The sequence below is a fragment of the Daucus carota genome, chromosome 1, assembly GCF_001625215.2.
Source record: "Daucus carota subsp. sativus chromosome 1, DH1 v3.0, whole genome shotgun sequence".
In the NCBI taxonomy this organism is placed as follows: domain Eukaryota; kingdom Viridiplantae; phylum Streptophyta; class Magnoliopsida; order Apiales; family Apiaceae; genus Daucus; species Daucus carota.
In genome coordinates this window covers 55,888,517-55,900,735 of record NC_030381.2, presented here as the reverse complement: position 1 = coordinate 55,900,735, position 12,219 = coordinate 55,888,517, and the positions used below count along the sequence as shown (strand labels likewise).

At 34.9% G+C, this 12,219-nt stretch overlaps 2 protein-coding genes across 2 annotated transcripts; both read left to right on the top strand.

Moving 5' to 3' along the window:
- The first annotated feature begins 1,200 nt into the window (after positions 1-1,200).
- Positions 1,201-5,883, top strand: LOC108210988 (adenylylsulfatase HINT3). The gene is made up of 7 exons (XM_017382463.2): positions 1,201-1,515; positions 2,469-2,524; positions 3,123-3,180; positions 4,324-4,390; positions 5,089-5,144; positions 5,287-5,340; positions 5,434-5,883. The coding sequence occupies exons 1-7, from the start codon at positions 1,327-1,329 to the stop codon at positions 5,581-5,583; spliced, it is 630 nt and encodes a 209-aa protein (XP_017237952.1). The 5' UTR covers positions 1,201-1,326; the 3' UTR covers positions 5,584-5,883.
- An 867-nt stretch (positions 5,884-6,750) lies between these two features.
- Positions 6,751-11,716, top strand: LOC108205095 (E3 ubiquitin-protein ligase CHIP). Its single transcript, XM_017374886.2, has 8 exons — positions 6,751-7,048; positions 7,192-7,259; positions 7,375-7,438; positions 8,705-8,776; positions 10,314-10,447; positions 10,656-10,809; positions 11,100-11,210; positions 11,285-11,716. The coding sequence occupies exons 1-8, from the start codon at positions 6,935-6,937 to the stop codon at positions 11,408-11,410; spliced, it is 843 nt and encodes a 280-aa protein (XP_017230375.1). The 5' UTR covers positions 6,751-6,934; the 3' UTR covers positions 11,411-11,716.
- The last annotated feature ends 503 nt before the right edge of the window (positions 11,717-12,219 follow it).

Here is a 12,219-nt window from a genome sequence, read left to right as displayed (position 1 = left end):
ATAAACACTAGACGAGAAGTCAGTATATGACATTAAAACCAAGACTTGCCTATATAAAATGCAGCTTCAAACAACAGCCATTGACTTGTACACTTTTTCAAGGTGAAGTAAATGCGACAAGATTCTTCAAACAGTTGATTCGAGCCGGATTCAGATCCAAGATTTTGCGGGTGTTCGTTAGATTTGGTTCAAACTATAATGTCACTTGGCTTTGACATTTTCGCATACACTAGTTTGGTGGGACTGGGATCCGCGTATGGCGTCATGGACTCATGGTCTCGTGCAAGCCCAAAATATGAGTTCGGGCTATGCACTAAAAGTTTGGGCCATGAACAAGAATAGGGCCGCGAAAGGTGTAAATATTTCATAACCAGTGATTATATTTGGGCCGTCACCTGTAACTCGAAAACAAGTTGTGATCTGTATAGTCCATATACGGGAGTGGTAAGGTCCATGATTTTGGATTCCCGTTGAACATGGGCTGGGCCAGAGTTAAAAACAATGCTCTTGCTGACGTGGCGTGACAAAGATAATCGGATAAGGCAAAATTCCGTTACAGAAAATAGAGTCGGAGACTCGGAGCTCACAGCTTGTGCATGATACAAATATTCGCCCTTAAATTTGGTCGTTAGTTCAAAGATTTTTCTATACCATTTCGTATATTTGTGAATAATTCGATGAAATTTAATTAATTTCATTAACCCCGACACCACATAAATGACAAATTAAAAGAATTTATAACCGCGAAATAACATAAATGACGAATTAAAAGTATTTATTTATTCCGGTCATATTAATTTATCCAAATTGAACTGAATTCGAAATAAATGGGATAAAGCATAGCAACAATTACAACTCCGAGGCATGTCGATATACGCCAAAACAAAACATATCCATGTGTCTCTCTACCTTGCAAATACCAACCCATCTCCACCAGGAATGGAGTCATCAACTAATCTACACCTATATTCAAATCGCTAAAATATATCAGAGATTTAGAAATAATCATGAAATATTATTTAAATCACCGGATTATTCAATCTTGCTCCTTTGATATGATTTAATAATTATATATATATCTAATTTTTTTTTTTTAGATTCCGAAATTTATATTTTAAATCAATATATTTTTTATCATCGGGAACGGTCCCGGACCGAAACTTTAATAAAAAAACATTTTGTAATAAACTATACTGAGCTCAAAGTATATCTCAGAAGCTATCAATCAAAGCAACGAAAATAGGCAACAAAAAGCATGGCCAAACACTTGGACACGACCCCTTGTTCTTACCTCTCCTCCTTGTGCTTCACTTGTTCTTGATAGCCATGGAAGCCCAACGACGCCTCTCTGTTCTCACTTGTCATTTACAACCACTCTCCTCTCCTAACTCCATCATTTCACTCGCAAATTCTCATTCTTCTTCTTCGGATGATAATGATATCAACAAAGATAATAACCCTTCTGCCTCTTGTGTTTTCTGCAAGATTATTTCAGGAGATTCCCCTGCTTTTAAGGTTAAACAAACCCCTCTAATCTTTTTTCTTGCTCATTATATATTCCATTAATTTGGGTTTTTTGTGTGTGTGTGTTTTTAGTGCTAAAATTGTAACTTTTTCCGTTTTGTGCTAGAAACTATTCTTAGTCTGTTGAAATGGGTTGGTTTTCTGTGTTTTGGTGCTAAAAATCACAACTTTCTGTTATTGATTATCTTGGGTTTTGTAATTTGTGGCCATTTTTTCTTGAAATGTTCTAAAGGCTAGTTTTAAGATACATATAATATATGAGCTGCTTATTATTTCTCCCCATTGTTATTCTGGTGAAGACTTGAAGATTTGTGAACCACTGTAGCTATTATAAAAATTAGGGATTCATTAAATTATTACTGTGGTTATTAGTGTTTAAATGAGAGTTTTATTCTTCGCATGCTATTGCTTCTTTTTAAAATTGGTATCTGGTTATTAGCTCCAATCTAGTGATGCTTTAGATTATTTTATTCTGGATACACAGAAGTATGACTTCACTTTGCTTTAGCCATTAAGCGAGTAATAATTGGATTGGTAAACTATTAGAGATAATGCAGTTATCAAAGGTTTTCCATATGTTTTTAGGTAGGATTACTTTCATCCAAGTGGTGATTTTGAAAGTCAGCTAGATCAGGATTTTGTATTTTTTATACATGTGTTAAACAGTTAATTGGCTTATGCAAAATAGAGTGTGAGACATAGCTCTTGCAACTAGTCGCCTCTCATTATCAATCTTTGATATTTGAAAGCTGATCATTACACACAAGATAAAGCACCAGCCAACTTTAGTACACGACATGATTTCTAGACTTTCGTTATTCCTCCTTTAAAAATTTCTTTGACATTCAAACACGTTGATATTAAAACCAAGTTTGCATCTGCTGTGATATTAATTATGCTCTTAATTTACCCCATCTTCTCTGATTCCTTCTTAAATTTGGCAGATTTATGAAGATGATACATGCCTCTGCATTTTGGATGTAAATCCACTCAGTCCTGGGTAAGGTATTATCATTTTGAATACAGATACTGATGTATTTTTTGGATGTAAAATTATTGGTCCCATTTGGCGGGCTTTCAGAATATAAAACTAACACCAGGAATTTATAATACCGTTACTTTAAAATCTCGACCCACGATTGTTTTTAATGATTCACATTTCCTTTCTGTTATATTATATGGAAATCCAGTTCAGTGGATGTTAATCTTCCACCTACTATTTTCTTTTCTTTAGTATTTATGCATGAATTTGCCAGGCTTGTGTTTCTGCCAAATTTGGAGTTTAAGTAATAGGCCATAAGGCTTCCATAAGTTTTTCTGTTGCTCCATTTCATTTAAGTGCTCAGCGATCGCATGACCATGTAGCAGATTATTATTTTTACAGGGCGGGGGGGGGGGGGGGGGGGGGGGGGGGGGGGGGGGTCCTTAATTGCTAAACTCATCAAGCAGGTGGTTTTAAATTAGAATTTTTGAAATTTGGGGAAGGGGCCAACCTTTTACAGTTTGAGTAATCGTTTTGTTTAGTTATGTTTATTTTTTGTATCTGAACTGTATTTTGATGATTACGTATGAACCTCTAACGGTCATGAATTTATCAGGCACTCTCTTATCATCCCAAAAGGTCATTTTTCTTGCCTGGAAGCAACTCCGCCATCTGTAAGTTTTATTACTAAACATGAATTTATAATTTGGAGTTTCCTACTTACACACGACAAAGGGTGTCTAATACCTCTTGCTGACCAACTGCCTTAGCTTGTTCATAACTGAAATAATTGTCCTTAGCAATTACTTAAAAGAAATAAATCTTTTGGCCACTTTATACAAGTTAGTTTTCGTTTCTCATACCAATGAGTAGCAGCTGATCATGGCTTACATGAGATTGCTATTGAGTATATTTGAGCATTCTCTGTCAATAATTCTATTAGATGTAGCTAGGGTTGTAATCTAATAGCGCAAAACCCTGTCAGGCTTGACCTCGAGCTTGGCTAAAGAGTTTGGGCTCAAGCTCAAACTCGACCAAACAATAAATATCTAAGCTCGGCTAGACAAAATATGGATATGTTTGAACTCGGCTCGGCTCAAATCAACTGTACTAAATATTGACAGAAGCTCGAATATGATAATTTCGGCTCAAGCTCAACTCAGTCATATATGTGAAATATATACAGTTGAACAATTATATACAAATGTATATATAAAATATAAAATAAAATAACAAATCAATTAGGCTTTCGAGCCGATTATTATGAAGCCCGAGCTAGGCTCAATAAGGTATTCAATTAGTTTGAGCTCAAGTTCGACTCTCTTATTGTTTAGTCGAATTCTACTAATATTTAATGAACTGAATATAAATTACTCATTTACCTGTGAATGTTGAATTGTTTACACTCCTATATTGGTTCTTATCTTGAGTTCGCTGATTTTACTGGATAAACTTACATTAATTTCAGTTATGCTTATATTTCTAAATTTCTAGTTGTCTTCACTGAATAAATCTCCTGGCAGTCCAGTTCTGTAGTGTAATTATGTATTATAAATTGGTAATATCTAGCTGTTCAGCACTGTTTTTCTTTTACAAAAGTACCTTTTTTCCGCAAACTGGTACTCAGCAGCTCAACTAATCTGGTTCACGCCGTATCCTGAGTTTATTGTCCATTATTCTGTTTTATGCCGTATAATAACCTGTTTTGCTTGTTTTCAATCCATTTACTTTGTCCGTGGAATATTTGCCTATTCACCAAACCAAGCAATGTCTTTCTGCATAATTGCCTCTTTTGATCACTCAATTTAATGGTGCAGGTAATAGGTGCTATGTGCTCAAAGGTACCAGTTATTAGCAATGCAGTCATGAAAGCAACTGGTTGTGGTATGCATCTGATTGTTTAATGATGTTCTGGTCTGTCAAGCTACTGTGTCATTTAAGATACCGTATCTCTTCTCTTCGGTTGTGGAAGAGAGAAAGCTCTGCATTTTACTAGCCCTAGTGAAGTGATACCAATTTATTTTGAATGGTTCGGTTATATGAAAATCGTCCTAGCTGTAGTTATGTTTTGTTATGTGTGAATAGTTGGATTATACATAATTCAGCATATTAAGTGGCCAAGTTTAAGCATAAAGCGTCCTTTTGTTAATTTTTTTTTTTTGTGGTCTAAATGTATTCTAATGCACTTAGCCGTCCAAAAGAAAAAGTCTTCATCTATTTAAGATTGACAACTTTAATGCCCCACATTGAAAACCTATCTCAAGGATGTAAAATACTCACCTAAGCACGATATTATTCTGTAATATAATTTTAGAATGAACAAGTTGAATTTATTTGTACTAAAAAATATTCATCATTATGATTCTTTTATATTTCTGAAAACTAAAGGGCAGCTACGACAATAAAAACCTCTTAAATCAGTTTATGCATGATATTGACCCTGCATTATGTTGGAACTTGGAATTATTTTACCTGTCTGGATTTCCTTATTTAGTCTAGGCATCTGACAGAATCTTATCTGCTTTAGAGATTATCAGATAATGACCTTTAAATTTATCTAATTAGAATCTCTCAATCTGCAGATTCATTTAATTTGCTGGTTAACAATGGTGCTGCTGCTGGTCAAGTTATATATCATGTAAGTTAATAAAAATCAGTCAGTTCATGTCGAAGTTGCTAATATTTTTTCCATTGGTCTCCTCTACTAAACATCAGTCTACTCTAGTGGAGTTTAATTCTGAAACTAATATTCTTGTCGTTTTGTAATATGGCATATTCAGACCCACATCCATATTATTCCTCGCAATGCACGAGATTGTTTATGGGCTTCTGAGGTAAGTGTTACATCTGTGTATACTTATTCTTTATGCAAACCGGGAAATAATTATAAATAGAAGTACTTTATGTCTTTATTATACATATTACAGAGTTTGCAAAGACGGCCCCTAAAGTGTAGTAAGGAAGCTTCAAATCTTGTGGAGTGCATCCGAAAGAAATTGTCATCCTTAGAAAGCTATAAAGCTGACAGAAGCGATCAAGGATCAACCAGTCTGATTGGAAACTTGCGGGAACATTGATCCCGCCTAATTGCATTAGAATGAACAAGTGCGTTGGTGAGGGCATATCCCAGCAATTCCATTCTTTTCACCCCTATTGTAAAACTTGTGTGAATGAGCTGTATATATTGTCAATCTGTTTACGATCTTGCTGTTCTGATTATCAAAGTTTCAGAAAATGTATTTTACATGTATTGATGAGGAAACTGGAGTGTACATGGTTTTGTCCGATCATGATTTGTTGGGGAGACTTGACTCATAAAATTTTACTAGCTTTGTTTGTTACTTTGGAGAATACTGCGAGTCAACTTTATTTTCTCATACAGTGTCCTCTCTCTTCTATGTTACTACTATATAGTACAGATACTGTTAAGACTTGATTAACATTCTTCTCTTTAAAATGATTAAATATTTTGGTGCGAGTAATATATTGGTTTTATCCCTCTTTTAACTCTAATTATCTGTATCCTACTTAATTTTATACTTTTGGTAAGTTTTTTCATCATTTTTTTCCCTTAGTAATTCGGTTTCTTGTATGTGTATAATTTGAGATCTACATTTTTGAAATTGAAAAATAATGATACAAAAGATAAGAGGAAAGAATAGTTTGAACCTGAAATACAAGGAGATGATTCTTGACAACTGATTTCTTATAACAAGTTTTTGGGCTATGCGGCCACCATATAGGACAAATCATGTTTGACCCTCTTATTTCATGCAAACGATTTATTCCGGAAAGAATATTATATTTATATATAAATTTTTAATATTAAATATGTAATACATGTTTAACATTTTTTATCATCAGAAATAAGTGATTTTATATTGAAAATAAAAAAACCAAACGATTATTGATCGTTGGAAAATCAATTTTTGATACTTCGTATGTCTTGTTCATTTCTGTACAATATATTTTCCAATAATAAATTAATCATTGGAAAATCAATTTTTGATACTACATTCATTACTCTCTTCCATCACACTCATTTTATGTATCAAATATTAATTAATCTCATCATTTTTATTTATGTTTCTTACTTTTCTTGTTAAATTATATTTTTTTTTTCCTGACACGAGAGAGCAGTATATTGGGTTTTCCGCGACAAAAATTGCAGAAAGATTTCTACCGAGTTGTTACGACGCGTCCCGAAATATAAAAGGTACAATATTCCGAGTTACGAATACATCACACACGTCTTGGTGTTGGGCGAAAAGTATACGAGTAGTGCAGTCTGAGGGAAATTTAAATGCTACATACAACAATTACCCAGAAAGTTCTGAAACTCGGAGGCCGGAGAGTCGTAGAAAAATAAACACACACAACACAAGATTCACTTAGTATTATACACACACTAGTCTTAACATAATCGAGATGGGGCACAGCGTGTCGACTACATCGGCCCAACGGGCCGAGAAGCTCCGTCAAGACGGCAATCTCTACTTCTCCAAGCTCAAATTCGCCGCCGCTATTGATGCCTATACTGAGGTTGCGTTGCGCTCCTTTTTATCTTGATCGACTCGTTCATTCTCTGTAATTATTTTTACTTATTAGTATATGCTGATTTAGTTCTTTTTAGTATAATTTGTTTGCCTTTTCTTTTAATATATATATATATTTGGGGGTTTCAGGCTATTACTCTGTGCCCTAATGTTCCTGTTTATTGGAGTAATCGTGCTCTTTGTCATCGCAAGCGCAAGTATGTTTGATGACTGCTTCCCCCTCCCTCGGATGATTACGCTAATTTTGATTTAATTCGTTGTCGATTTTCGTCATTTTATGGGTAATTATATGTATTTTCTATATTTTTACAGTGATTGGGACAAGGTCGAAGAGGATTGTAGGCGAGTTGTTCAGCTTGATCGTACTTCTGTCAAGGTCTGTATTACTTTTTCTTTTTTTTAATATCTCTATTTAAGTTGCCTGCATTCATATACATTGGGCATGTTTTTTCTACTTTTGGAGCGAGTGATTGTACATGATACTCGGACACTGGTGGTACTTGCACTGTTTCAATTCATAATTTTCTGTTCACAAATTGTAATCGGATAGGTGTTAAGAAACTACTTCGCAAGAACAAAATATTGATATTAAATAGCAGATAAAAAGTATTCAAGTTTAAATTTGATTTTGCAGATTTCAACATTACTAACCTCTATTCTTGTGTGTTTAGAAGATTATGCTGCACAATTAGTATATATGAAAACACACACACACACACCTGAATGCGGAATCCCCATAATTATCTCACTGTATTAGTTGAAACTCGTATGTGTATTTCCGGTTCAAAATCAATGGCAAGGCTATGCTAGTAATCAATCAATTTACCCTTCTTGCCTTTAATCTTAGTATCATCTATCGACCCATTTTGTTTATACGTTTTGCACTTCCTTTATATTTTGGTGGTGATGCCCTTGCTTCTTCACTAAATTAATCAACCTGCACTTATTGGAGCACCTAGAAGAGTTGATCTTTGTATACTAACTGGTCATGCCTACTTTTTTTTTTTTAAGTGAGACAATTTGTCATACATAAGACTCTAGAAAGTAGGGATTCTTCACTCACCCACCGCACCGCGCGCTCTATTCTTGGGGATTCATGGGTACGCGAGGGAATTCTTGTTAATTAATAATTGATTAATTAACCACTTTTCTTCTTTATAATGCAAAAATTATGTTATCAAATAATTATTATGTAAAGTGTCAAGGATAAGAAACTTATTTGATTATCGGGTTTAAATATAAATGTAACTCTTGAAATACATGCAGAATATATATTTTTAATATATTAATATTTGTCGCATCCCCACGCACCCGAATCCCCTTATTTTTAAGTTTGCCAAATTCCCCTATCCTCATACCGCGCACGCCCATACCCGCACTCAAGCTTCCTAACATAACAAATTACCATAGGAGTTGGTGTCTAAACTTCAATGCACACAGTATGTTTATGTGGGCCAATTAAGCTATCTATTTAAGAACAATAATATGACTGCTGTTTATTTAAAAAGGAAAAAAAAAAATTGTTCTTGGCTTTAATCAGTCAATTTACCCCTCTTGGCTGTAAGCATAATAATTTATCTGTAAATTTTGCCACTTTGCCTCGCTTCATTTAATCATCTCAGAGACATGCTGTCATGTGCAGGGTCATTATATGTTGGGTCTTGCATTACTACAGAAGAAAGAGTATGCAGAAGGGGTCAAGGAACTGGAAAAAGTACGATAATTTTCTTTTCTTTTTTGTCTGAATCATGTCTTCATCTCATACATATGGACCATTATATCTACAGATAACTGTGTTATGTGTATAAACCATAGTTACACGGATCGAGGATCGATCCGGTACGCGGTACGAGTTCGGGTACGTGGAACGTGAGTTTGGATGAATCGGGTACGAGGAGCCGTGAATCGGGTTCGCGGGTCGAAATAAGGATCCCGTCATATTTAAAAAAAAAATATTATATATTAAATTTATATTATCAAAAAGTTAGAAATTTTATTTATTTTATATTCTAAAATAATATTTATACTTATTAAGAATATTACTAGAATATCAATAAATAAATTACCATTTTACAAAGATATGATAATTAATCAAAACTAATATTTTTATAAGTATTATAATTTGAAATTAATTTAAACTGGATAAAGATCAACTCAAACAAAAATAGGTAAATTGATGATAGTGGATCACCGTCATAATAAGTTGACTTTAATAAATTCATTTTAGCAATAATTATGCTCATTAATTTTGTTTACTTTTATACAAATTAGTATAAAGATGGCAGTTACTAAATAATAAAAAATGAAAAATGAGTAATTTGTTGGTATAAATTTTGAGCATCTATCATGATCTTTTGAATAAGCCAGAGACGTCGAATAAAATACAATAATAATAAAAGTAAAACGAATAATACAGTATATATTACTCTCACTTCAGTACAACTAATGAGTCAATGATTAATAATTCATTATCACATCGGTATCTGCATCAGTATTCAGTGCGTCGTCTTCTCTTCCACTTCATCCTCTTCACACGCTTTCTTCTTTTTTTCCCCCAAACAGTCATATATACATGTGAAACAACCCATCATTCCTTTTCTTCCCTTTTTCTTCAGTTTTACAGCTGCCGGAACAAAACAGATGGGTTCGCCGGAAATGACGAACTGGAACGCGACCCATGGCGATCCGGATCGACTTCGACCCGTGTTCCGGTACGAACGATCCAGTTCACGGATCCATGGGTCGACCCGCGAACCGGGTAACTATGGTATAAACCTGTCTGTGTGTATGACACTCGCACATTATCATATTAGTGTGATCGCATATATAGCAAGTCTATATGTGATCATTTAAAGTTTTTCAGAGATGATATAGATTAGTCATTTGGTCTTGTATGTACAAGCTGAGGGATCAGTATAGAAGACATTTGGTGGCTTCACAATCTTATTACAGCAATGAATTTAGTTTTATTTCAAATAGTCTGCACTCTACTGAAATTTTATTATCCTTTCCAGGCTATTATAAGTGTGTTGATTCAAGCATGTTATCTGTTTCCTGAAGCTGTATTGTCCTCATTATAGCTTGGGAATAATAGAACTTCCTGAACCCTATATTCTCGTCATAATTATATTTCAAATAGTCTGCATTTAGCTGAAGTACTATATCAGTGTCCTTTTACCGGTCCAAAAGAAAGACTGCTAATTTTTCAGGAAGTATAATAAGGCAACTTTTTGGATCCGATTTGAATGTAGGCTCTGGATCTGGGCAGAGGTGCAGATCCTAAGGGATACATGGTTGAAGAAATATGGCAAGAGCTTGCCAAAGCAAGATACCTTGAGTGGGAGCAAGAATCTACCATGAGAGCATGGGAGCTACAAAACTTGAAGTATTTGCTTCTTTTTCTTCTATTTTCTCAATTTATTTAGGCAAGAGCTTAATCACAATTAGTGTGAAGGTCTTAATGCTTTGCACCTTTTCCGTCACAATGAGAGCTTTATGATTGTGATCTGGTGAAGTTGTTAATGCTTTCACCTATGATATTTCCTTTGTTTCTGTTGGATTGCTACCGAACTGTGTTTTTGTTTGCTACTCAGAGAAGCTTGTGAGACTGCTCTCAAGGAGAAACATGAGCGGGATCTTTCTAATACCGGAGGGCTTGTTAATCATTCTAATAGTGTCTATCCAGAGCAGCTAAAGGCTCTGAAGAATGTAATTGACAAAGCTATTGAAGATGACAACCAAACTGAGGTAAGCATTTGTTCATATTGTCCATCATTCTATTATGTATTTACAAATTTTACAAGTAAAGTTTTTGCAAGTCAAGAAACAGGGCCAGCTTCTATCATGTTTGTGCTGCAGGCCTTCTATTATATGTAACTAATTTAATCATTGAGGATAGATGTAAACAGAAATTTGCAATAACTCTTAGCGTTTTCGCTCCAGTTATTTTTGTCCAAGTCCCTTACCCACCCCCACCCCCCCTCCCCCACGGATTTAAGTGGCCTTTACTTATTAGTAGTTCTTATTGATGATTTCAGGTGCCGGACTATTTGTGCTGTAAAATTACACTCGACATCTATCGTGACCCTGTCATTACTCCTAGTGGAATCACCTATGAACGTTCAGCAATTTTTGAGCATCTCAACAAGGTATAAAAAAGTTTGTCATGTCTAATCTTTTTAAGGATTGCATGTTTTTAATAACCTGAATGACAATTGGTTAGGTGGGAAAATTTGATCCAATCACACGTGAATTGCTTAATCAGTCCCAGCTGGTTCCAAATCTGGCTGTAAAGGAAGCAGTAAATGCATTTTTGCGAAAAAATGGCTGGGCGTATAAGATGTACTGATTTTCAACAGGAATATATCACAACTGCTTTGCTTGGTGTTACTATCAGTGACAACTTTGTCCGTAGGTGATGTATAGTTTCATACTTCTGGTCAGGCATTGATGGCCAGTATCATGCTCGTGTGTACAGCTTTAAAGTCTCCGCTTTTCAAGCCCTCCTTTGTCCTGAATTATAAACTATTAACCGATCTTGGGTAGTTACAGCTGATAGTGAACTCTGCTTCAGTTAGCCACGGTGACAGAATTTTTGCTTGTAAATACAATAGATCTCATTAACTCTTATAGTATTCCAGCTTTCTGTTTTCAACCAGTCTACTGTGTGATTTCAGAATCTGAAAGTATTTCCTTTTCTTGGTGCTTGTGATTTACAAATACAACAAGCTGCATAGCTTATTCGAAAAATACGAAGCTGCATCAACTTACACAACCTAGTTGGTTTGATATTCATATTTCAACTAGAGGGTAGAATAATCAGGAATTGCACTGCACCAGCCACCAGCCACCATGCCTGCGTCGTCCAACATCTACGAGCTAATACAAGAACCATATTGATGGTGGCGAGATAATAATATAGTGATAGTGACAATCAGTAATAGAGCACTAGATAACAACGAATGGGGCGGCATTTCTAATAGAGCACATCAAGAAGGCAGCACCATTCACTACAATTCTAGTGTTCCGTTGCTAACATGATCCTAAGCCATGAAATTAAAACAAAAAGGCATGGCATATTGAATTAGACCACATGAAGATATCAGCACCATTCAATTAAAGAACAGCCTTTCTATTGCCTTCTCACCTTAATCCTAA

Bases quoted from the DNA above. Each gene is read 5' to 3' on its own strand.
- LOC108210988 (XM_017382463.2), top strand. From the start codon at position 1,327: ATGGAAGCCCAACGACGCCTCTCTGTTCTCACTTGTCATTTACAACCA. The intron at 1,516-2,468 runs GTTAAACAAACC...TAAATTTGGCAG, and splicing joins GAGATTCCCCTGCTTTTAAG to ATTTATGAAGATGATACATG. The intron at 5,341-5,433 runs GTAAGTGTTACA...TACATATTACAG, and splicing joins ATTGTTTATGGGCTTCTGAG to AGTTTGCAAAGACGGCCCCT.
- LOC108205095 (XM_017374886.2), top strand. From the start codon at position 6,935: ATGGGGCACAGCGTGTCGACTACATCGGCCCAACGGGCCGAGAAGCTC. The intron at 7,260-7,374 runs GTATGTTTGATG...ATATTTTTACAG, and splicing joins CTTTGTCATCGCAAGCGCAA to TGATTGGGACAAGGTCGAAG. The intron at 8,777-10,313 runs GTACGATAATTT...ATTTGAATGTAG, and splicing joins GGGTCAAGGAACTGGAAAAA to GCTCTGGATCTGGGCAGAGG.